Source organism: Artemia franciscana, chromosome 14 (genome assembly GCF_032884065.1).
Source record: "Artemia franciscana chromosome 14, ASM3288406v1, whole genome shotgun sequence".
In the NCBI taxonomy this organism is placed as follows: domain Eukaryota; kingdom Metazoa; phylum Arthropoda; class Branchiopoda; order Anostraca; family Artemiidae; genus Artemia; species Artemia franciscana.
Genome location: NC_088876.1, coordinates 7,704,908 through 7,731,223, shown reverse-complemented (window position 1 = coordinate 7,731,223; position 26,316 = coordinate 7,704,908). Strand labels below are relative to the sequence as shown.

General features: G+C 35.7%; 1 protein-coding gene and 1 long non-coding RNA gene across 5 annotated transcripts in view; both read left to right on the top strand.

Annotated features, from left to right (window-relative positions):
* Positions 1-26,316, top strand: part of LOC136035268 (uncharacterized) — a 278,010-nt gene that overhangs the window by 113,530 nt on the left and 138,164 nt on the right. The window lies entirely within an intron of this gene.
* LOC136035264 (ras and EF-hand domain-containing protein homolog) overlaps positions 344-26,316 on the top strand; it is a 100,921-nt gene continuing 74,948 nt past the window's right edge. The window contains exons 1-5 of one of the 4 annotated variants that reach the window (XM_065716934.1): positions 344-1,867; positions 8,687-9,031; positions 12,153-12,336; positions 14,450-14,605; positions 25,976-26,151. In XM_065716934.1, coding sequence (XP_065573006.1) covers positions 8,703-9,031; positions 12,153-12,336; positions 14,450-14,605; positions 25,976-26,151 — 845 coding nt within the window. In that variant the 5' untranslated portion in view covers positions 344-1,867; positions 8,687-8,702. Of the gene's footprint in view, positions 1,868-4,599; positions 4,702-8,686; positions 9,032-12,152; positions 12,337-14,449; positions 14,606-25,975; positions 26,152-26,316 lie in introns of those variants that run through there. The other 3 variants (XM_065716936.1, XM_065716935.1, XM_065716937.1) reach the window with 3 other exon arrangements.

Here is a 26,316-nt window from a genome sequence, read left to right as displayed (position 1 = left end):
GACGCCACTTGTGTTTTATTTGTATGTAATTTTATGAATATGTTAAATATCATGCTGATAATATAAAGTCACTTGTAAATTGATATTTGGAAAATTCACAGTAGGCTATATAAAAGTGCGCTTAGCCTAGAAAAGGGGATTTCTAGATTTTGCTTTGTTCGTTTAGTATTTGAAAAATTTCTGTCACATATCAATACAATGTATATCTTGTTTTATTTATTTTATTTCTTGTAAACTTTGTTTTAGTTTTAGCGAGTGAGAATTCTGTAAATTGTGTGTTTACTTACCTTGAAAAAAGTTTTATCATGGAAAAAAAGGTGTTTTAGTCTTTTCTTGTGTAGGTAGGGGAAGATGATATCCGTTGCTGACTTGGCCTTCCGAGCCATTTTAACTTTGAAGTCAGACCTTGTTTTTTTTCTGGTTCAAAACGACTTGTGTATAACGAAACTAAGCAAAAGCTATCTGTATCAAACCGGTGTGTTGTAACCGTTAGAACGTAAATAGAAAAAATGTTAGAACGTAAAGGAGAAATAAGATATGAATAAAAGCGTAAAAGAACAACAGATATAAACATATCGCCTAGAGTATAGCTACATACATGAGTTGGGGAGGGGGTTTTTCTCCGACATTGGTCTGAAAGCCTCCTTGGAAGAATTGAAGAAAAGTGGTCTGTTAAAATATGAAAAAAAAACTGTGTAAATCCAGGTTTTCAAAAGAGTGTGTCTGCAATGTCTGAGCAGTGCCTAAAGATATTAAGTTGAAACTTGTAAGGAATGTTTAAGGTGATTTTTAACTGAATGAAAAGAGACTATGCGAATCCAGGTGGTCAAAGGGTGGTAATTGCAACTAAAACAGATAAACGAAATATGGCTTTGCCATGGGTATTGTAATCAACTTGTTGGTTTAAACACTAGCCTTTGAAGTTTATACCTTAGTTGTGTCAAATTGCGCCCTCACTGTGGAGAACGATTTTATTTTTCGTCAAATAACATTTTCAAACTAGGGGGGGAGGGTAATAGTGTTAATTTTATTTTCAAGTAATATTCGACATCCAATCTGTTTTGATAATAGATTTTTAATTACATATAAGCTGAGCATATAATATCTCACGTATTACACGTGCTATATGTATCACGCTTTCGCTTATAAGTGACGACAAAGGTATTTAAAATGAGAGAAATTATAAATTGCTTTCGTTCGACAAAATTGACATAACGTTTGAAAAACAAGATGAAATCTTAATAAGAGAGCTGTTCAGTAGGGAAAATTTCAATGGAAGCGCTATTAAATATTGAAAAAAAAAATTTAATTTTAAATATAATTCGTATTTTAGCTCATTGTTTCATTTTTATCACTGTGATCATCTACGTATGTCATATACGTATTGTGCGAATTTAGATTACGCTTGGATAATCCTTTTGACAAAGCAACCAAAAGAATTATTAGAGATTCTAACCCTTCTTCTTAGTTAGGGATTATGTTTGTTTCAAATACTTTTCAGATCGGTTTACAAGAAATTTTAGCTCAATCATCGTCTTCTTGTTCACTAAGATAAGTTTTTTCATCAATTTTCAGGTTCAAAAGAAATCAGTTTTCAAAACTACTCTCTAATTCCAGATCGTGTATTTGGCACGATTTAATCTACCTTATCATAGTTTAACCGAGTTCTTCTTAAATTTTCATAGATTTAAATCTCCCCCATTATAGTTTACCCGAGTGTTTCATAAATTTCTTGTGTTTCCTTCTGATAAATTTTTCTAAATTTCAGTAAATTTCATGCCAGAAACATAAGCTGGTCGACATATTCGTTTGAATTATGTTTGGTGTCATTTTAGAAAAGTAGAGAAAATTGAAAAAATACAACTTTGTATGTATATTTTGTTTTTTACACCAGTTAAAAAGTAGGAATAGAGGCAAAGTGCTGGTTTGTACTTTGAAATTTAGCTTTTAGCATTTAGCATTTAGCTTTATTATTATTTTAGCATTATTTTATTATATTTACTTTATTTACTTTATTATTTACTTTATTTATTCTATTTACTTTATTTACATTATTTACTTTATTTTAGCGCTTAGCATTTAGCATTTAGCTTTATTATTATTTTAGCATTATTTTATTTTATTTACTTTATTCATATTATTTACTTTATTTACATTATTTACTTTTTTAGCATTTAGTATTTATAATTATTTAGCATTTAGCTTTATCGCCTGTGCCTGGGCGGAGTGCTGCTAAGTGTTAGGATTTTGTCACCAGAGGCGTCAGTGGGGGAGGATGTGTGAATGTCTCCATTCCAGATTTCGCAAAATACCTTGCTTATATCTTCATCTAAAACAGTTGGAAATCTCCCTCTCTCCTCTTGACTTTGAGATATTCTTTTTTTCTTTCTTTGAGAATCCCTGCCCCCTCTCCCCCTACGTTTTTGTGAAAAGGTGCCGGTGTTTGTCACGGACTGTAGTTCGAATGAAGTGTGTTGGTGTAAATAATGTCAAAGCACATGCAATGCCAAGGTTTCATAATGTGTTGTTTATTTTAAGGATTAGCTATTGTGTTTTGGTTTACTGTAGAATTCGCAGACAAGCGTTGGCGGTAAAATGTTTCCATGTACGTTGAAACGTTTGGCCACGTAAGTCGCAAACAAAAAGTACATGATACAAATGTCTATGTGCCCTATCTTACAATGTTAAAGCTGATCAGGAAAAATTACTAACATTTAGTTGCACTTAACCGTAAAAAGTAATTATGAGAATATATTTTTGGTGAAACTTGAAGAAAAGAGAAAGGAAAAGGGGCGAGGATCGATATAAAAAGTGTACTGTTGCCATGTCGGTCCAGTGAACTTCAGCCCCATATCTCGAGAAAATCAAAATTTTTGCTTGGGTAGAACCACAGACGAAAAGTATAATATGGAAATTTATTTGCCCCGTATTAAAACGCCACAACAAAGGTCGGGTATTTGGGTGCCTGTGGGCTATGTGTGGTGATGGCAGTGCGTGCTAGAAGCCTGAAAACCTGCAGATAGACGAGCACAAACACTAAAATGATCGGTAGTACCATAAAATTATTTCAGTTGGACGTCTGTGCTGCATATGTTTTGTGTGTGTTTTAAGCAGTCATTAAAGAATGTATTAGGTTTTTAAACTACCTGAAATACCGTCCATAAACAGCGGGGGTGGTTTAGAGGCCTCGGAAATGAGGTTAAGTTGATTTTCATCCCGAAAAAGGAGAACTTTTGTTCTCCTGGCCGTCCCAAAATAAGGTCGAGAATTGTTAACTTTTTTCTTGATTGCCTTGAAACTTTCAACAAATGTTGCCTAAGCTAAGAAGACCAAGCGTTTGTTTAGAAGAGAGACGAGAGTCCGTAAATGGACCAAAGAGTTTGTTATCCCCGATCAGTTTGAAAGTTAATGCTGCAATTCCCTGTGATAAGGGAAACTTAATATAAAAAAGAAATTAGTTTGTGTGTATTGCCCCTCCCCCCAAAAATGGGGCCCAAAAAAGCCAAAAACTGTTTTCTGATTGGCTGGAGACTTATAGACTTTAGGGCCCGGGTTGAGAAGAGCCCAACACGCAAGAATAAACATCAGCTATCCCCAAAAAGTTATTTACCAAACTATGCAAGGAAATGAGGATTGTCAACCCCATTGGGGATTAAATTGAAGAGTGATCGCAAATGAGGAGTGAATGCTTATCATGATCTAATTCATGGTGCCTTTCCAAAGGAAACGGTACAAAACGTCTGTTTGAGCTAAAAGACGGAGCTCTTTTATTTATAAATTAAAACACACCGTTAAAAAAGTTGTTAAAGGATAGATTTTACTCAAGTGATTAATCAAAGTACCTTTTTGTCCAACATATTTGCTGAATTCAAATAATAAAAAATAAAATATAATAAAAATTTAATTAATAATAAAATACAATAAATAATAATACAATAAAATAATAATACAATAATAATAATAATAAATAATAATACAATATAATTATAATTAATAATAACACAATAATGAAATATAATTAAAATGAACACTCATTGCAAATAAAGGATTTCAAACCATTGGAATATTGCACAAACTTGTTGAAACTCGCCCAAACTAAGATTGAGCTGATTTACGTAAGATAGATAGCAGCTCAAATATCATGGGACGCCAATGGCAAACCGTGGGAAATGTGGGGGGGGGGGCACATATACAATTAAAGTGCAAAGGAAAATGATATTAATTATTTAATAACCTTTCTGTTAAAGCAACCAGTGCCTAAACGAGTTAAATAGGGTACTTCTACAGTTTATTTTTTCTTGACGGTTACGCCAGTATAATTGACTTTCGACTTTGTGCAGTGCTAAGTTACTTTTAAATTTCAAATAATCGTTTCAATTCTTGCTGTATTCTCCCCAGCTAATCTTGCTTCAAAATAGTTATCAAATCGTTTGGAGAGGTTACATTGGGGTCAATTTATACAAACATAAGAGACAATTATGCACACACACATAATAAATTTGTTCTATTCTAAGTAGCTTAATTATCTCAAGTCCTTATAAACGTTTATTCATGAGATGTAAATTATGTAATTATTTATATACCTAGTTACGACTCCCGCATGTGTTACCGAAGACATCTGTTTTGCCATTTCCTTTGGAGATCACAAAATGAAACTAGTATTTAAACCTTACGGTGGAAAACTAATGGACTAGACATTTGGTAAATATGCCTTCAATTACAATTATAGTGGGTAGTCATATATGGCTACCCAAATTGTATTTGGGTAAACAAAAATGTAATGGGTAGTCATGGAAGGGGCGCTGATTTTTAAATGCAGGTTGGACATTTATGCTTTAGTTTGTAACTTATGAAGAATTTGTTTATTTGATGTTGGCGGCCTCCCCAATATATTATTTATTTATCCTTGTCAAGGGTGGAAGAATGTAGGGTTGCGACGTACAACGAGGGAACATGAGTTTTTCAAACCTTTTCAGAAGTTTTTTTTCAGAGATTAAACCAACTGATTTTCTTTTTTATTTTCGATATTTTATTTTTAAAATGTACGTGGGAGACAATTCTCCTGTTTTCAATAAAATATCAAAAAGAAGTTTTCCAATTTAAAAATACCCAATTTTTTTTAAAGATTTAGCAGGCTTTTAAGATACAGGTTAATTAATTTTGGTAAAAAGCTCGAAAATCGGGGATGAGGGGAATAGTAGTTATCTGAAATGAAGATCAAATAAACGTTTTCTCATTATAATGTCTAATAAAGAAAAGAAAAGGGCTACATTAAACCGAAAGTGAGCGGAAATAAAGTCCAACAAATTTTGGAGCGCAAAACTACCACAAATCAACATCAATAAATAAATGAAACACAAAATGAACAGAAATTACAGTAAATAACCAATTTAAACTAAAAACGAGCAGAAACTAAGATAAGTTGGGTCTTACCCCATTTTTTGTCATTGCTGCAGATCGCCTTCCACCCAACCTTTTTCGGATTAGTCGCTCCTGGCACAGCACAGCCTATATAGACACACAGTTGCGTGGAGTCGTGTCTTGCTCATAGAAGGATTTCAACAAACATCTTTAGACTAGGCGTTAACCTCTGGTGCTCCCACAGCCAATCAGCGCGGAAAGATATTGGCTCTATTCGGGGAGTGAAAACAGAAATTTGTGTTGTGACCACTGTATGTCTATATAGGCTGTGGTGTCTGGTTTTGACGCAGCGCCAATTAATGTCGCGACGCTAGCTATGTGTTGCTTTTGAAAAATGTGTGCGCAACTGTGTGGCTATATAGGCTGTGTGACACAGCTAGAGAAAAGGAAACACACGAAGCAGAAGTCAGCATCTTTCTCGATATTGTATTCTAAGAACTGGTAATCCCCATACCATTCTGGATGAAAACGCCAATGTTTAATTATTTTTTCTGAAGGATCAACTGGGAACACACTCAGATTTGGTTGATTTGGACCACATGAAATAAGATACTTCCTTTGGTCTCTGATAGAGATTGGGTTCCTTATTCCGGGACTCTTGTGAACTATACTTTCGAAATTGCCATTGCAACTTTTATACAACAAGTCCACTAATTGGTGAAATATTAAGACGTTCTTCAGTGCAATTGTCTGTTAACTCTTTACATAATTCAAACACAGAAAGATGATGTAGATTGTATTTCCACCATGATATCTCTTGCATTCAATGTAAAACTTTCCTGGAGAGTCTTAACAATGTCATTGGAACCTACAACTAATGATATAATGTATTCCAGCTTGGTAACACACGTAAATAATACCTTGTTGGGTCCTTGATCGAAGACTTCTGGCCTTACGTTTGACCCCTTCTCATCATTTGTTTCGGTCGGTGGCGTGAAATTAAAGATTACTGTAAAGAGCCGGAGGCCTTTATTTGGAATAATTTCTTATCAGTATCTGTTCGTAATATGTTCAAACATTGCTCATTACTTTTATCCTAGGCAAAAACTTATCTCCATACTCGAATGAGCTATCCCAGCGTCATCAAAAGCACTCGTGTCCCGGAGGAGAAAAATTTTGTGTCAATAACGATATCTTGATTGTCTTTCTCAAGTGTTGTATCCGTCTCAACCACGTATTGTGATCGTGTTTTTTCACTGTCCTGTATACAATTACTCTGAAAGAGTCTCGTGGGGCTTTTTTTGAATTAAAGTAAAAAAATAAGTTTTTTAACTGAAAGTAAGAAGCAGTATTAAAACTTAAAACAAAGAGAAATTTTTACATGTATGAAGGGAATTGACTCTTCCTCGACACCTCGTTCTTTACGCTAAAGTTTTTTAATACTTTCAAAAAAGATTGCTATTGTTCTAATTAAGCGACTCTTGTGCTTCAGGAGTCGTTATTAAAGAATTGGGACAAAACTGAAACTTTAGCACAAAGAGCGAGGCGTTGAAGTGGAGGCAATTCAGCTCCATACACGTAAAAATTTCTGTTCATTTTAAGTTTTAATGTTGCTCCTTAGTTTCAGTTGAAAAATTTGTTTCTTATATTTAATTTCTGATCGTTTTTAAGTAACACCAGGAAATCTAGCCCCACCTCCTCGGATAAATCCCCCCTGACGGAAATATATTCTACACAACTTAATCCCGGAGGAAATTTACCCCGGACAATTACACTTAATAACTCCACGTGTAAAATTGAGACGGAAAAGAGAAAGCAAAACATTTAAAAATTGTATAGGAATTCTGGCAATTTCCCCCAGTTTATAGTTTCCCCTGACAAGTTCACCCACAAAAATCAAAAACAGGAAAAACAATAGGGAATCCTATTCGTAAGACAGTGGAAATCAAATTTGAATAGATATTTCGACCCTATGCCCAAGGGCCGTCCTTAGGAAAACATAAACATACAAGTAAAAAAGACTTACAACAGAATATGACCAATAAAACTAAAATGATTTTTTTAAAAACAGTCCAAGCATCCTTACTTCTGCGAGGCTTACCCAGGATTTATAAATAAAGTGATGTGAAACAATGCAATTAATTGAAATGAAAGAAGAATAATTAAACAAACATTTTGATTGCTAATCTGCCTTGTTGGCAGCTAACCTCAAAGGTTTTTTTGTAACTGGTTCTGTGTTAATGTCTACTGGTTTTTTGAAATATTTTGTAAGACCGTTTTAAGTTAAATTTGTGCGTAGAGCATTTAGTGAATGTTCCCTCAAGTCCCTATTTAAAGAAATATTATTATTAATCTTAAGTCTGATTTCAAGTGTTTCTCGAACTACCTGTTTTATGCCTAGGTCATTGATAATAAGGGCGAATTTTTCAAAAAATATTTTGTCGCTAGGATTTTCAAAAACATGGCTGCTTAAAGCAGAATCAAAGGAAATATTAGCAATATTAGAAACTAGACCTTTGATGATATCATCTTTATGATGTTGTAGGCTTTTCTCTAAATTTTGGTGATTTTCACCTGCATAGTATTTGCTATAGTCACATGGTATTTGATTGACCCCTTTTTGGCGAGTAACTGGGGTTTTATCTTTACCATAATTTAAGAAATTTATGATTTTGAAATTATTGGTAAATACTACCTACAACTTATTTTGTGTGTAAACCTTTTTAAGATTTGTAGTGTTTTTTTTATTTATGGGAGGTAAATTGTGTTTGAGGGCTTATCAGGATCTCACAGGGTAAACTACCATTGATTTTATGGGAGTATGTTCTCAGTCTACGGTTATTGATAAATAAATTCGCTATTTACAAGTTCACCCTTCGGATACTTCCCTCTCCATAGAAAATTCCACTGTGGAAAAACCCTCAGCAACCCCCCCCCCCACCTGAAAATGTATCCATACTTCACAATAACAAATACTATGTATAAAAATTGGCAAATTTTATGACTTAAAAACCTTTCAATCAAATTTTGATCGACGACTTTGGGGAAAAAGGAGCGGTGGGTGGGGCAGGTCACCGTCCAATTTTTGATCACATAAAAAAGAGCACTAGAACCATTAATTTCCATTCGAATTTATAATCATAAGTAAAGTTCAAAACCATACACCAAGTCATTTGTTTTCGACGGTGAATATTTTTAGGGGAAACGACTTACAAGAAAACAGAAATAGTTAACCTATAGGAAAAATATTGAAAATTATAGGAAAATCCTACAATTTTGAAGGTTTGGGAGAGTACAATTTATTTTTACAATGGCTATATTTTAGGCATCAATTAACGCGTATGATGTACGCTGAAAATATCTTCAATCAAGTTGATGAAGATAGTGATGGATATATTGGACTACCTGAATTTCAAAAACTTTGTCTTCGCCTCAAAATTGATCCCTGTTCATCAGTTGACCTCTTCAAACAACTTGATAAAGACTGTGATGGCAAGATTAGCTTGGAAGAATTCAGCAAGAGTTTGAATGACCATTTAAACGTTAAAGGTGATATAATACTGCTTAGTGTTGAAAGTCAATTGGACCAGCGAGAGCGCGAAGCAGAAATAAAGTGGGAGAAGTACTTAAGTCGTCTAAGTACGGAAGCTGTCGATTGCTTAAACAAAAGGTACATTGGCTATTACATAATTAACATCATTTCCATTTGCAAATTATTATCACATACCCCTTTCCCTCTTGCGGTGGGGCATCCCTATGCTATGACATTCGAGCTATAATAATTTAAGGGACTCCTTAAACCTGGAACACTTGCTGCATAACCACGGGTGTCGAAATTTTATGGATATCTCTGAAGCCAATAGGCATGTAAAGAACAAGTAAGTAAGTAAGTAAGACGGCAGCAGACCCTTAAGGTCCAAACCGGCGGTGCTGATCTCCGTTTAATGGCCCTTCAACCAGGAAGTGCAATGAAGCGCTGTGGGCCAACCTTCCTGTGCTTTCACACACCCTTCCTGCTTACCTTCCCCAGATTTCTCCAGGTACCCATTTAGAGCTGGGTCGACTCTTAGCTTACAGGGTCATGCCACTGACCCCCGTCCCGAATTAAATAACTGGTCACAACTGGGATTGAACCCGTGCCCCTTGGACAAAGAATTCCCACACCAGCGCTCCAACCACTTAGCCAGGACGGCTAAAGAAACGTGTGCTATTTGTCCTTCATCCGCTGACCGTGTCCTAGTCATTTCAGCCTCCCTCTCATTACAGCCCTAGAAGACGGAATTGAACGGCATTTTTTGCAGAGCTTACTGTTTAGGATTCGATCAGTCAATCGAACACCCAAAAGAATATGTTAGCAATTTACATCAAAACATCCATTATATCGAAAAATTTTGGGAAATTTTTAGTCTGGCTCGTTTTATCATTGTTATGAAACTAGATATTCTTCTGGGATAGTGTCTCAGGCTCGGGGTACTCAACGAGGATTTTTATTTCTGTGTTTTGCAGGACCACAGCTGTGAAATTCTTTCACCGAGTGTTTTAATATGCCAGATAATGTTAGCCAGTTCAAGAGAGGGCTGAAGCTTTACCTTCTGGGAAGTTTTTAATAATTCTATATATTTATCTTTTTTACTTTTTCTTATTATTTTTTATTTAGAGGTGAAGTGTGACTATATGTTAGTTGATTATAAGGATGGAAACAACCATCATATACAACCCAATGGGTAGCCCCGATGACTGTTGAAAGACGATGTAAGAACATTATTTCTATTAATAAATTACTTCTCTCTCATTTTTCTCTCTCTCATCCGCTAAATTCTCCTCCGTCTTTTCGAGAACCCACACTTGAGAAACATGCTTGAGCGATGTCATTACTGTAAGCTCCAGTATTCTAATCATGTTTAACATACTTATCTTCCTATTCTTCCAATTATTTTTCAACAACGAAGAAACACCCCGGGCCTTGGCTATTCTGCTTTTAATATTTTAACGGCACCCAAATTCTTTACTAATAATTATGCCTGGTTAAGTAAAGAGTAACTGTCCAATTGACTAATCTTCTCATTATCCAACATCACTTCTTCATCTTCACTAACTCCCAATCGTCTTAGACGACTTAGTCTTCTTACAATTAATTTTTAAAGCTATTCTTGCACAATAAAAATTCACTCATTTTGTTAACATTTTCATCTAGGAGGCTCAAATCATCAGTGTAATCTGAGTATAGGAGAGTTTTGCTTCCCTAATTGATTCCGCGTCCTCCCACTGTCTTTGCTAGGCTCCTAAGGACAAAGTTTATCAAGATATCCACATAAATGGGATAGAACCTATCGGCTAAAATCCTGAGTTAATACGAAACCAGCTACTAACCTTATTTCTTAGGTTAACCGTAGCATTGTCATTCTCGTGCGTAGCACTTATCACTTTAATTTGTTTATCCGGTATGCAATACAAATAGGATCTTCCCTAAAGCTTTTCTACGTGCGACTCGGAAGACTTATGAGTTTTGTTGAAATTTATATCAAGGTTGGATAAGACCGAAGCAAAATAACCAGAAGTCATTTTATCCAGTAAAGCCTTTCGTAGGCTCTCGTTCACGTTTGAGAGTCCATAATCACTAAACGAAGTTTGGGTTTGAGAGTAGGCTATGTATCAGTATATACGAGTCAAGGGAATGAATATGTTATTCCTCTTCTTCTCGGCCATTTGCGAATAATTTTTTTTCTGTTGAATCTTTTCGGATGAACGTTCGCCGTTAGATGTTAGAAAAAGAAAAAAAACGGAAAAAATTCAACAGTACCGTTTTCGATACTAGCAAAAAACAGTAAAAAAAAATTTTACTAGTAAAAAAAATTCAACAGTACCGTTTTCATAGTTTAACTAGCAAAAAAGAATCATTACGCAATTTGTTCCAAGAACAAAATCAGTTCCATGAAGAGAAAAACAACAGGCAGCAAGTTTCATGAACAAAAATGAGGATACAGCAAGTTCCACGAACAAGAAAAATCAGCACGGAAAGAGTTATCTTAAGAAAATCAGTTTCACGAGCAGAAAAAATCTATACAAGTGTATGAAAATTTAAAAAAATGTTTGCAATGAAAATGCCTCGAATACGATATTTTTCGAAGCATAGACAGGGGGGAGCCTTATGAATATTTTGCTCCTATTTTGCGTGAGGAAAATGTGGATTATCATGAAGATAGCATTTGGAAAAAAGGAGAAATTCGAGCTCCAAACCTTGCATTCTTAATCGATAATGATGTTAAAACATAATTTTATAATGTTCATAATAATAGCATGGTTTAATTTTGTTTAAATAAATTCATAAGGCCTAATCGAATAAATCATTTGACAAATCAGTTTACCCTTTAAATTACCGTTGAAGAAAATCTAAAAAAATACTACTTTTTTTTGGTTATTTCCCAACGTCTGCCGATAAAGTTGTCATTAAACAGGAGGTGTAATAGTCTTCCATCAAAAAAATCGGTACAGAACTGTGGTGTTTTTTTCATTTTTTCCTCCCCTCATACCCTCTTAAACTTTACTGGGTTATTCGATCGGGAAAAATTGTGAAAACAAATTTCACGGGGTGTAAGTTTACCCAAATCTATAAAAAATTGTGAAATAGAAGACAATACGGAACAAATACTGCTGACTCGGACATCTTAGGAGGAGGTAGGATCAGGGGTAGGAGGAAGGAGGGATGGTCTCCTATCACGGAAATGCTTAGCCTAACCTCACACCGGATAACTTTGTTTGAGGGACTTTGGACAAACCTATGTATATTTTAGGTATCTGCATTTCAAAGAAACATACATCCGAATTTATTCGTTCAACAACAATGTGGAATGTCTGGCCATCTTTGAACAGCTCATTTCAAATATTTTAGAAGAAATCCATGTAACTATAAAAGAGAAACAGGCTATTGAGGAAATGATCAGAAAGGAAAGGCATTCACATGCGGCACAATTAAGAGTAAGTACATTGATCAATTACCTTTCAGTCTCTAGAAAGGAAAATTACTTGTCGAACATCGTAGAAAATTAAAACAAAACTAGGAAAAATAAAACGAGATAAGAGAAAATAAAAACAAAGTAAAAAATAAGGAAAGGATAAAGAAAATGAGAGGTCATGAAAAGAAATGCCTTTATTTTAGTTCTTTAATAGAGCTTAAAAGGTTTATATTCTCTGTGTGTTATTTTACGAAAAGCCTCCTGCTATAAGTTACAAGTAAATGACAGGATACTTGTATAATTTAATTCATTAGTTCTAGATCTATAAATTCGCTGGACGAGAATTATGTAGTTATTTAAAGGTATTCTTAGAATGGTAAAAACTTGCTTAAGATATGGTAAGCCTCTCCTACAGGGTAGTATCCCGGGGGTGGGGTTATCCGGTTAGAAGTCCCCGATGTTTTTTCCTATTCGTGAAAGATTAACGATAATAAAGGTAAACAAAAATTTTTCTCCTTTTGTAAAGTTTTTTGTAAGGTAAACCTCGTCCCAAACAAAACATCCCCATTCGAATAAATTCTTGATATAGCCCTGCAATGTTTGACCCAATTTTACCGTATTAATCTGTTTGTAAGAAATGATATTCGAAGCTCAAACAGTGACTCGGTTCATCGTTTAATAGCTGATTTTCAGTCACTAAATGGTGGCAAAAATTTATTTTTGTTATATTACAAACATTAAAATCAACGGGTTACTGAAATTTAATATAGCTAACACATACACATGGAAAATTATAAATAATAACCACGATTTATGAACTTTAGTAGAATACGTCGTCTGGATAAAGGGACTTCTCTACCCCTCTAATAGATAGTAAGTAGCCCCTCGCTAACCACCTGGATAATATCGAGCTACAGAAGAGAAAAAAAATCAAGTTATGGTTTATGTGGAGTGCTTATTAATTTATAATTTTGAGTTTCTTATTTGGAATCAAGAAAACATTGGTTTTTTCTAGGTATTACAGTTTTGCAGTTAAGAAATGCAATTCCACCTTGTAAAATAATATCAAGCTACGGAAGGAAGGATATCAAATTATGGTTTATGTGAAATTCTTGTAAAGAAACATTTTTTCTTTTTTAGGTATAGCCGTTTTGCAGTAAAAAAAAAAAAATCCACACAGACAAATAATATCAAGTTACAGAAGGGAGAACATCCAGCGCTGGTTTATGTGAGTGCTTTTGTTGTGTGTGTTGTATGTGAGTGCTATCTTCAAGCACTTGTATTTTCCGCAAAGAGTGGAGGTTGCGTAGCAATTTCCTGTTCGATTGGTGTAGGATTTGAGCTGGGGACTCCTAAGTGTGAAGGAATGATGTGTTAGTCAAATGAACTACCAAGAAGATTCTGATAAATTGTTCTTAGAAACACATTGACAAACACCCTCACATATCACCTTATTAATTAACAATTAATAGAAATGAGTCGTATCATATTAATACGTCTGACCACACCCTTAGGCACTACCAAAAAAGGTTTAACGGTGATTCCCCCAGTGGCGCCATATACGTAAAGAAAGTCTTTGATGTTGACGTAAATTTGTGTGTCAACGAGACTTGTTATGATGGAGTTTACGGGCATCTAGTCAAGCAGGGAACCCCGGATTGTAATGATGTATTGCGCACACGTGGGTGTTACGTAATACTTTAGGAGATTTTATTTTCTTTCTTTGAGATAATTTTTCTTCAAAGCTTTAAGTGTTTTTTCTCGGAGATGTTTTCCTTTTGTTTTGAGATATTTTCTTCAAGATTTTTTTATTCTAATAAATTTGCATAGGTAAACAATAATACTCCCTATAGTATTACGCAACAGCCAGGTGTACGTAATCAATAATATCGGTGCCTCGCCCTGAGGGTATTGCCGTCAAACTCTTTCGTGATTATCGGCAAAGAAGAAAAGAGTTGCGCCTATGGGCCTCTTTAAAAACATTATGGCGTCACTATTATCGTATTTATTTTATTTTCCTATGAAATTTGAACTGCTGGACAAAAATTTGTTTTGTAACTTTGGACCCTTAGGTACCATATCCTTGACGTTTTCTTATACAAATTATCACTTTGCATTTTAACTTATTTTTGCAGGAACTAGAAGAAGAATTGGAATCACACATCACTCGCGTCACCGAAGTGGCCTTAAGAGAAGCAGAAAACAAATATCGCGAAGAGAATGAACGAATTCGGTCTGAATTAGAAGTTGAACTCGCCGAGCTAAGAGCAAGAGTTTCAATAATGAATAAGGTAAGTCAATTTAACATAAATATCGGTTTACACGCTCTGGAAAGAAGCCCACTCTTAAGTTCAAATCAAAATTTCTAAATTTAATGTCCTTAACGAATAAATTCGGTTGTGAATAATGGCTCAGTAAAGGTTCGCCAAAAACTAAGCATTTTACACATGAAATAGTTTTATTTTATGGTGCAAATTTTTGTTTTTCACGGAAAAGTTTAAGAGTACAGCTCTGAAACTTTTTAGCTCTGAAATTTTCAAATTTTTGTTGTTCCATGAATATTTTAGACTACAGCTATTTACCGTGAGCACTGCCATCCCAGGGTAGGGGAACCAGGACAACACCAGCGGAGACTAGGGAGGGGCTCTACCAACATTTAAATGGGAATGCCTCTTATTTCCCTATTTATAGTTTATTCTTATTGCCCTAGGGAGGTATTGCCTCAGGGCATCCTTCTGCTGGTGCCCATGGAATTTCTGGATTATGTACCCGTAAGTGCAATAACACTTTGAAATGGTCAACTAGATTGAAAAGATCATTGTACTTTTAAAAAATTACTTTAAACTATTGCACTCAAGTAGATAAAATAGGCTAAATGACAATTTTTCTCCCTCCCGTTCTAACACTCATGTAAACCATTCTTCAATTATTTATAATTATTTTCAGATGCAGACAGCTGTTCTAATTTCATCACTGAATTGTTATAGTGGGTATATCACATTAAGCTCTTTTTGACTCTTCAAATTGCTGAGACTCTGCAATCTTTGACTCTGCAATTTTGCATCTAAGATCTTACTTCTTTTTGTTCATATTATCGTTTTCTGCTTCATCCAATTGCTAAGATGTTACAGCTCACAGATTTCCATTTTTGTTTCATTGAAGTACAAAGATCTTACAACTCCTTGCCAATCAGAACATTGAAGAGAGAACTTTTATGACAATCAAACAGTTTATTGGAACGAATTCCAAGGAGTAGCCCGGCTCAATAGCAACCAAAACTGTAAAAAAACGAAATTATACTATATAATTGAAAACAAAAAAAATTATATAATTAATTTAAACAATAGCTGTATCAAAGAATTTGCTTTCTTATGCTTATTTCAAGTATATAGGTTTCATTATGTTTAGTCTTACCCATCAAAGGCTACTAGCCTGGGGAAATCTATCTGACTTTCAAAAAAATAGAGGGAAATACCCCCTTAAAAGTAATAAAATCTTAATAAAATAAAACCATCAGATTCAACACATCACAAACACTAAGAACAAGAAGAACAATAGGGAATTTCTCAAGACAGTGGGAAACAAATTAGAATGGATATTTCGGCCCTATGTCCAAGGGCCTTCCTCAGCAATACAGATATATAATAAAAAACAACTTACAAGAGGATAAAATCAATAAAACTAAAATGGACCGTTTTTCAAAACAGTCCCAGCATCCTTACCTCAGCGAAGTTCAACCAGGACTGATAAATAAAGTTTAGTGCCCTTTTAAGTTACCAAGAAATCGGAGGCAACTAGGCCCCCTCCCACACCCCTTTTCTCAAAATTATCCGGTAAAAATTTTTAGATAGCCATTTTATTCAGCATATTAGAAAGGCCTAATAACTATACCTTTGGAAATATCATAACCCCCCACAGCTCCTGGCGAAAGGTCTAAGTTACACAAAACTTGCATTGTTTGCGTGTAGTGTTATTGGCAAGTATTTCTTCGTATGGGGAAAGGGGAATTTTCTGCTTTGGGATTTTTCACGGGGATAATTTTCCATAGGAGGGATGTTTCCAGGGGGTGAATTTTTCAGGAAAAATTTTACACTGTGGGAATTTTTCAGAATCCCTATATGAAATTTGCTGACTATTTTAGAGATGTTTGGGTAATGGTCTGGGATAAATTTTGACCAAGATTTTCAACACGACAAAATAGCTTATTTCACAAGTAGCCGCAGATAGTTAGTTTTTTTTAATAAAAAGTCTCCTAGGGAAGCCCCCCAAAAAATTAGCGAAGATCTATATAGATTGAAATAAAGGAGGAGCTTGTACTGTGATCGCAATTACGCTAATTATTTTATTTTGAAACTCAATAAACATGAAACAAAAATGTGAAATTACTCAAACGTGAAGAAGACGGCACATCTTGAATTTGTTTCCTCATTCAAGTGCTGATTCCTTACTACAAGTAAACTTTCATTCTCAGGGTGCTTTTATACGAAGAATCATGTTATTAACTTAGGCTTGCGGAGCACATAGACGGCAAAAACCACAATGAACACAAAAATCAATAAAAACAACATTTTATTGATTTTTTTTGTTTGTTTTGTTTACTATAGGGTTCTAACTTACTGGGTGTAGACACTGGGCAGAACGAACGTAAGAGAAAAAAAAAGTATTTTATCGATTCTTGATAACCTAAAAAAGGCCAAAATTCGTTCTTTCGGATTTTCATGCAACTTTTAGGTTAAGTGGACTGAATGAAAAGACCTTTTTGAAAAAAAGCCTATTTCAGAAGAAAACAATTGATTATAACGATTCTTTGCGCAGAAATATATTTTGTTTGCTTATATGCTTAAAAATTTCAGGGACTATAGAAAGGCAATCATTAAAAACAAGAATTAAAGAAGAAAAGAAGGTTGAATTCATTCTTGATACCCAATTTTTTCTTTAAGACAAAAATTGAACTCTTATTACCTTGACATTCACCTATTAAAACCAGCAATCAGGTACAACGCAATAGAGTATGAAAGTACTATATTTAGTAAAATGGTCCCAAGTCCTGCCACAACTTGTATTTTTCATTTTTTTTCTGGTTCTTCTGTAGAACAAGTTGCCGTGTCAAAATTAGCGTGGTTGGTTAAACCAACTAATCAAAAACATTGTCTTTCCTTATGTTATATCGATTTGTATCATAAATTTAAATAAACAGAAATGTATCTATAAATTTCTTAAATTGATGAAATATTCAAGGCTCTTGCATATTTTTAATTTCTTATGCAAACTGCTTACTGCACCAAAAATCTTAAATATGTATCTCCAGGAAAAAATAAATTTACTGATGAAACACAAGACTGGGATTTTGTTTGTATTAATAAGATGAAATTATAAATTTCACACCAAGAAAAATCTTATTACGAGTCTTTTTTAGTAAGTCTTATTAGTCAGCTTTAAACCAGATTCAATATTAAATATCTTTAGTTCCATCATTTTTATCATTAACTAGCAGCATGGCACGCGGCAGGCTTCTATATATGGATTCTCATTGTCCCTTGTGTTCTAACCAAAGACAGTGCTGGGTCTCGGCGGCTTTGCGACTGGTCTCCACGGGCCCCATCATGGCGCCGAGCCCCAGCATGGCACGCGGCAGGCTTCTATATATGGATTTTCATTGTCCCTTCTGTTCTAGCCGCAGACAGTGCTGGGTCCCTGCGGCTTCGCCGCCGGGCCCCATCATGGCATGCGGCAGGCTTGGATTCGCCACCTGGCCCCATCTAGCGGCACGCGGCAGGCTTCTATATATGGATTCTCATATGTATATACAACGGATATGTGCTAATTTTTAACTGCGTAAAGCTTGTGAGCATACAAAACTTGTCTGTGCATATAAATAGATTGTCCGGTTTACCGACTCTTGAGCATATAACATATAATTGTCCGTGGGAAAAACAATCCGTGTTAAGATCTATACCGCATTTTTCTAATGACTACCCTTGAGCTTTGTTCATGGTGATTGCAAATGCTAATCGAATTGGGAATTGCAATCTTTTAAATTGAAAAGGCAGATTAGTTGGAATCATGAAAATGTGAAAAATAAGAACAGCCTCACCCTCGGAAGGCCCTTTCAAAATTGTTGCCTCTATTACGTTTTCCATTGTTTTTTTTTACGGCAAGTCGCGTGCCGTTGCAAAGGTTTGATGGGTTAATATTTCGTAACATTATTATTGGTACGCCCATTTTTAGTTGTAGCATGTGTGGTGGAAACCCTGGGAGATCCAGGGAATTTAAAAATTCTGATGGATAGTTAACCGCTTCGTTTGATTTCAGAACTCTGTTGACTGACTTGTGAATGACTGCCTGGTCTCGAATCTTGGCCAGAATAATAATGTTGATTTCGTGGACGTCTTTGTTCTTGGCTGCCAGAATATCTCGTTCACTTAGCCATTTATGATTTTTAAAATTGGTTAGAATATCCGGAAATACCTTTTCAACCAAATCATTTTTTGACGTCACTAAATTACAGAATTCAGGAGGCAATTGTAGACGTCCTGAAATTGAGTCAACTGGGAGCTTTCCGTTTCCAGTTGGCAGCAACTGATCTGAAAATATTTCACCAGAGTGATCGTTTTGCAATCGGACTCGTATATTTATAGTTAATTTTAATGTCTTTGCGTGTACCCATAAATTAGAATTTTTTAGGCAAGTATTCATTTCATTCGCAGGTGTAGATCTAGGAATAACAGGTAATGTTTGCCTGAAATCTCCGAAACCAATATTAATGTGCTGCCAAAGGGTTTGAAATTTCCTCGCAAATCTTGCAATGATCGGTCAAGAGCATCGAGCGATTTTTTGTGTGCCATTGTGCACTCGTCCCAAACAATAAGTTTGCATTGCTGCAATACTTTACCGATCCCAGATGATTTGGAAATGTTTCAAGGTTCAATCGGGAATGAACAGTTCTACCACCAGGCAGCAACGTTGCGGCTATTCCGGACGATGCAAGGGCCGACGCTGTGTCATTTTTGGATCGAATTGATGCCAGAATCAATCTTATTAGAAAAGTTTTGCCAGTTCCTCCTGGCGCATCCAAGAAGAAAATTTCTCAATTTTGTTTGTTTTTATATTTTTTTAGTCCTTTTATTTTGGATCATCGCTATCACTTTTAAGTTGTTTGCTTTCTTTTACCGCGGCTTGTCTTTCGTCATTATGAAATACATATCGCCGAACCTTTGTTTTTTTAACTGAAATCTAGTAGGCATTGATGGCCTTATCCAGGTCTATGTCCCAAACCCAATCATCATCGTTATCATTTTCAGTTTTGATACGTTTTGATTCTCGCTGTCCAGGTTGATTTTCTTCTAACTGCACGGTTTTGCACTGCTCCAATGTTTCGTCCTGGTGTTCAATTTTTGGTAACATTTGACATTTGGTAACATTTGAAACTAATTGAAACTTGGACAAAATTTCCTTGTGTACCTAGCACTCTAAAGCTCAACAGTTTCTAATAACATCAAACTTTTGGGTTTCTGTATTAAAGTTTTCGAATTAATTTAATCCTTTGTCAAAATATATTGAAATATTTGCGCAATTACCAGTTTTTTACATTTTAAACAATTTAATAAAATTGGAAGAGTCTCAATTTTTTTGAATACTTATTATTCCAAAAAAAGCATTATTGAATACTTGATTAAGACAGAGTGGTAGAGAAAATGAAAAAGAACTGAAACCTCTTTATTTTAGTTTTTTTAAATAATTGATTTTTTGTTTTTGTTTTTTTAGATGTTTGATGTTTTCTCATTTTTTTTTATTCTTTTTAGTTTCTTCTTTTTTAAATTTGTATTCTTTTTTAGTTTTTCCTCTTTTTTAGTTTTTTATTTTTTTTTTTTTTTTTTAGTTTTTATCCTTTTTTTCTTTTTAGTTTTTTACCCTTTAAAGTTTTTTCGCCCTCTTTTTTAGTTTCTTTTTCTTCTTTGTTTTTTAGTTTTTTCTCCTTTCTTGGTTTTTTTTTTTGTTTTTTCTTTTTTAGTTTTTAGTTTTTTCTTTTTCTTTTTTCTTTTTTAGTTTCTTTTTTTTAGCTTTTTTCTTTTATAACGGTAATAACGTCTAACAGTGTAACGGTAAAGATAGTGTAACAGATGGACATACATACAACTTATTTATATATATACTAGCTGTTGGGGTGGCGCTTCGCGCCACCCCAACACCTAGTTGGTGGGGGCACTTAGCGCCCCCCCAAGCCCCCCCGCGCGCGTAAGTCGTTACGCGCCATATTAGTTACGCGCCATTGTAGTTGTGTCCCTGTGTACCACCTATGAATATAGATAGATTTATATATGTGTTTTGAACTACGTAAAACTTGCGAATATACAACATTCTTGGCTTTCCCATTGTCTGTGCATATACAAAGCCTTATGTACTTATAATGACGTCATATGCAAACGCTCTTTTTACAAATAAACAAACATGCATACACACAACTCGTTTTTATGTAGATAGATAGATAGATAGGTACAATACAAATTAACTGTGTAAAACTTGCGAATATAAAACATTCTTCGCTGTCCAATTGTCGTTGCATATAAATAGATTGTCAGGTTTACCGACCCTCGAACATTTTTCGTACAATAGTCCATGGGAAAAACAATCAGTATTAAGATCTATACCACATTTTTCTAATGATTGGCCTTGAGCTTTGTTGATGGTGATTGCAAATGCTAATCGAATTGGGAATTGCAATCTTTTAAATTGAAAAGGCAGATCCGTTGGAATCATGGGAATGCGAGGAATAAGAACAGCCTCACCCTCAAAAGGCCCTGTCAAGATTGTGGCCTCTATTACGTTTTCCATTGTTGTTTTTCTACGGCAAGTTGCGTGCCATTGCAAAGCTTTGGTGGGTTTATGTTACGTAACAATATTATTGGTACGCATGTTGTGGTTTAGTTGTAGCACGTGTGGTGGAAACCCTGAAAGATCCACAGAATTTAAAAATTCAGATGGATAATTAACCGCCTCATTTGGTTCCAAAACTGTGTCGACTGACTTGTAAAGGACTGCCTGGTCTCGAATCTTGGTCAAAACAATATTGTTTATTTCGTGGACGTCTATATTTTTGGGTGCAAGAATCGCTCTTTCACTTAGCCATTTATTATTTTTATAATTGTTTAGAATATTCGGAAATACTTTTTCAATCAATTCATTTTTTGACGTCACTAAATTACAGAATTCAGCAGGTAGTTGTATACGTCCTGAAATTGAGTCTACTGGGAGCTTTCCGTTTCCAATTGCCAGCAATTGATCTGAAAATGTTTGACCAGAGTCATCGTTTTGCAATCGGACACGCATATTTGTAGTTAATTTTAATGTCTTTACTTGTGCCCATAAATTAGAATTTTTCAGGCAAGCATTCATTTCGTCTGCAGGGGTTGATCTAGGTATTATAGGCAATGTTTGCCTGAAATCTCCCGCAAGCAATATTAATGTGCTGCCAAAGGGTTTCGAATTCCCTCGCAAATCTTTCAAACATTGATCCAGAGCCTCGAGCGATTTTTTGTGTGCCATTGTGCACTCGTCCCAAATAATAAGTTTGCATTGCTGCAAACTCATCCCAGATGATTTGGAAATATTGCACGTGGGAGTTTCTGTAGAATGCAAATTCAGAGGCAATTTCAAAGCGGAATGAGCAGTTCTTCCACCAGGCAGCAACGTTGCGGCTATTCTGGACGACGCAATTGCCAACGGTATATCATTTTTTGATCGAATTGATGCCAGAATCAGTTTTATCACAAACGTTTTACCAGTACCTCCTGGCGCATCCAAAAAGAAAATTTCTCCAACGTTGTTATCGACACAATGCATTATCGTATCATAAAAGTCTTTTTGTTCCGACGTTAACTTGGAAATGTTATTTTGTACATACGACAATAGATCACTTGTACTGTAACTTTGTTCACGATCCAATTCCACACATGTCGAAACAGCCGCGGTACAATTAGGTGAAGGCATTCCCGAATCCTGAAGAGGTTTGTTTGCCATACATACGCACAAATCTTCTATAATAACCAAAGTGTAGTTATAAATTTCAGATGTAAAATCAAAAGTCATATCTGATGTCTCTAACCGTTTTCGATGGAGTATATCTTCGGACATTTTCGATTTATATTTTTCCCATAACTCTGTAGGAGCTGAAGGAGAGCAAGTTGTTAGTATGATTCCAAACAATGCACGAATTTGACTTGGAGTTGACGTTTCGCACGCGTCATTGATGCAGTTATCCCAGTGTTGGTCATTCTCCAATAAATTCAGAGCTTGGCATGCACTGCGGTAAGTGTCATGTATAGTACCGTTTACAGTTCTCAAATACTCAAAGGACGTCGGACAGGGTACATTCACCAAAAGCAGGCGTAGAAAGAAGCATTCATGTTAATTGGGGTGAGCGGTGTAGAGTCTTCCTATCGCGGTATCTTTGAAGATGGTAGGTTGGCCTTCGACTGACTTACCCTGTTTTCGACGTTCAAATACTTTATTTTTAGTATTCCACGTGTAATACGAAGGCACTTCAGTATACAGCAGTTTTTTTGCAAAAGAATCATTTTTGTATAGCGAAAAGAAAGCAGTTAACTTTGTATCCGGTGGATTCAGGGCTCTTTGTTGCACGTTGGATTCCGAAAAATAAACACGTTGACCATTCTGTAAATGTACCACTAAGTGAACAACAGCTGGACTACGTTCATGTATCGGAAATGAAAGAATTCGCCAAACAGCTTCATTACTGCTTATGTATCTTCCAGCCTGATATTGTACGATTTCGTCGATATCTTTGATTTCGGACTGCAAGCAGGTATTTCAGCGGAAATCACATCAACAATTTCATTAGAAGTAATTTTATAATGTAGCCAGATTAGTATCTGGATGTTCACACTGCATGTGCGTGTAGCAATCCTCGGTTTTGCCATTCCACTGAGTACATCCAGCATCGCACTGACCCAAACACTTCAAGTTTTACTATGTAGTTTATCAGTGATTTCAACTTTTGCCGGAAGACACGGGCCGTAATGTCATGTCTATGAATCGCCGATTGTCCTTGAAGTAAAAGCTGCTGTATCTCGTCCCAAGATTGATTACATGTAAATGTAATAAATAAATCCTGACGACCATAGAGACGAACATACGCAATAACATCTTGAGCATATTCATGCTTATGACCGGTACTGCCAGCATATGACGAAGGTAAAATCGTTAATCTTCCAACGTTTGTGGTATTACCGTCATTTACAACTGCATCTCGCAAATGAATGTATTGTTCAGAGTGGAGCTTGGTCTGATTGAGACGGATAAATAGCAAACGTTCTGATTCAATTTTTGCATACATATCAACGATGTATTGGTGAAACAATTGACGGCATTTTAAAATATAATTGTCTTCATCCTGCCGAATCATTAGTCTATAGGAATAATAATGCTTTGCACTGCATTTCTTATTCATTTCTTTGTTAGTGGCTGGATTTATCAATTTAATATTAAAGTGATAGCCGTCGGCTCCATCCCGAAAAATGATAGGATATTGTAGGGCATCGTAGCATCGATGAGTTTCAGCAATTCTTACCAACTGAGCGTTTCGCTTATGAAGAATAATATCTCGAGGTAAAAACTGATCACCAACCATAACGATTGCCACTTCGTCGATAGTTGGAGCATTGTATCTACGCACGTGTTGGCCAGGAGGCGTTTTGTCAGCGGAAATAACAATTTTATGCGTATCAGTAGGCATCAAATTCATGGCTGTTTTGAACGGACGCACAAAATTATTATTTTCGTGGAAAAGATGTTGCAATTGGGAAACGATTGTCCTTTCAACGTCGGGAGAAATTTCGCAACGTGCATTCAATTCAGAATTTCTATCACTGATGAAGTACAATTGTAAAAATGTATGATTCTCGCCTGAGAATGGTAGAAGGGACCCTGCTCTATGATAAATTTGCCCTTTTACTTTGAAAGTAGTCATAAATTGATCTGGATTTTCGATTTGGGCACCAAACGACGTCATTTGGAAACATGAGTTATATTTTCTTATTTTTGGGTAAAAAAAAAACGCTTAGATTCTGACGTAGTTCCAGTAAGCCCAAGTCTTCAGTGGCTCTGGGGGTGCAGCCAGTTGAGGAAGTTTAACTTTTCCTAAGGCGCAACACATTCCCATTGTTTCACCATTAAATTTCAAGGCCTTGCAGTAGGGACAAATTTTAGACATAGTTCCGATTTGAACACATCTACTATAATCATCGACTGGGCTGTACCTGAATGCCATGCGATAATTTTCACGTTGCTCTTGTGATTCCTCGGCACTCTTTCTTTTGGCATTATCTCTTGAAGCCGCAAGCGTGTTTTCACGTTGCTCTTCTGATTCCTCGGCACGCCTTCTTTTTTCACTTTCTCTTTTAGCAGCAAGTCTAGTTTCGCGTTGCTCTGGTAGTTCTTCGACACGCCTTCGTTGATGGAAATTGCACATTCCTAATCTGGCATTATCTCTTGAAGCCGCAAGCCTGTTTTCACGTTGCTCTTGTGATTCCTCGGCACGCTTTCTGTTCTTACTTTCTCTATCAGCCGCAAGCCTGTTTTCTTGCTGTTCTTGTGATTCCTCGACACGCTTTCTTTTCTTACTTTCTCTATCAGCAGCAAGTTTTTTGGCATAGACTCTTTGAGCAGCTTCCTCGGCTGTTGCCGTTGTAGGTTCTTCAGTCATTTTACAATTAAACATTTTTCCGTCCACGATCTTCTTACAATTAAAAATTTGTCTTTGAACGAATTTCTTAAATACCTTTAATGACGTCATTTTGAATGACGTCATAATGACGTCATTTTGTTTTATTAAAACCCGTCTGCTATAATAAATCCCAAGGAGAGTGCTCTTAGGGCATCCCAGAAGACTTACCTATCTAAAAATGTAATTAATTTTATTTTAAATGAGTACTTTATGCACAATTCCAAATTTTTAAAAAGTGCAGAAAGTACTTTTTTTCACCGCATAACTGTACAGGGAATCTAGATCTTAGCAAAAAATGAATCACGGCCCACATTAGCAAAAAATTAAAAATAAATACCTGGAAAGAAATTGCTCTTGTGGAAAATATCTACAACAGTGAAAGAACAAAAGTAAGTCGTTATGATTTAAAAAACATTGCTCTACGGCCCTCAAAAATGGTGAAACGTTAAAATGACGATGTTGACAACACTCAACGTGGAGATTTCATCCCCCAGCATCTTGAAAATCCGAGCAAACTACATTTCAGTTGGGTAGCACTGATGTCCTAGCCATCCTAGCCGAGTGGTCAGTAAGCTAGACTCGAAATCCTCTGTCCGTAAGGACAGCGGTTCGAGTCCTGGTGTCGCTGTTTATTTTGTTTAGAAAGAGGGTAAGTTAAGCGAAAGTCGGCCCAGCTGTAAATAGGTACCTGAAGAAATTTGGGGTAGGTAAGGAGGGAGGGTGTATAAACATGCAGGATGGCTGGCCCCAACCCTCTATTGCTCTTCCTGGCTGAAGGGTAATGAAAGAGAGATCACCACCAATGGTAGTAACTTTAATGTACAATGCCGTACTACGCCTTTATGCTTTACCTTAGCACTGATAGGTAAACACATTGTTTTTGGCTGAAATAATGTCACACTCTCTTTGCTAATTTTAGATTGAAAACCTTCGAGGAAGAGAAAGTTCAGGCAACGCTGATTTGAAAAGAAAACTTTCTGAAGCCCTGCAAGAGAATCGGCGTCTAATGTCAACGATTGCAGAAACTGAAGCTACACTTTTTGTGATCCAGTCAGAAAACAATAGAAGAACAATCCAAAATTTTGATTCCGATGGGTGAGTCTGGCCAAGTTCTTCAGTTTTGACGGGAAAAATTTAATATTTATAAGCGAAACTGAACTCTTTCGGCGTAGGAAGAGGTTACAAGGATGAGTTTAAATGAAATTAGAACTCCACGGGAGGGGTAAAGAGTGAGGCTCTGAATACATTGGGTTGGGGAAG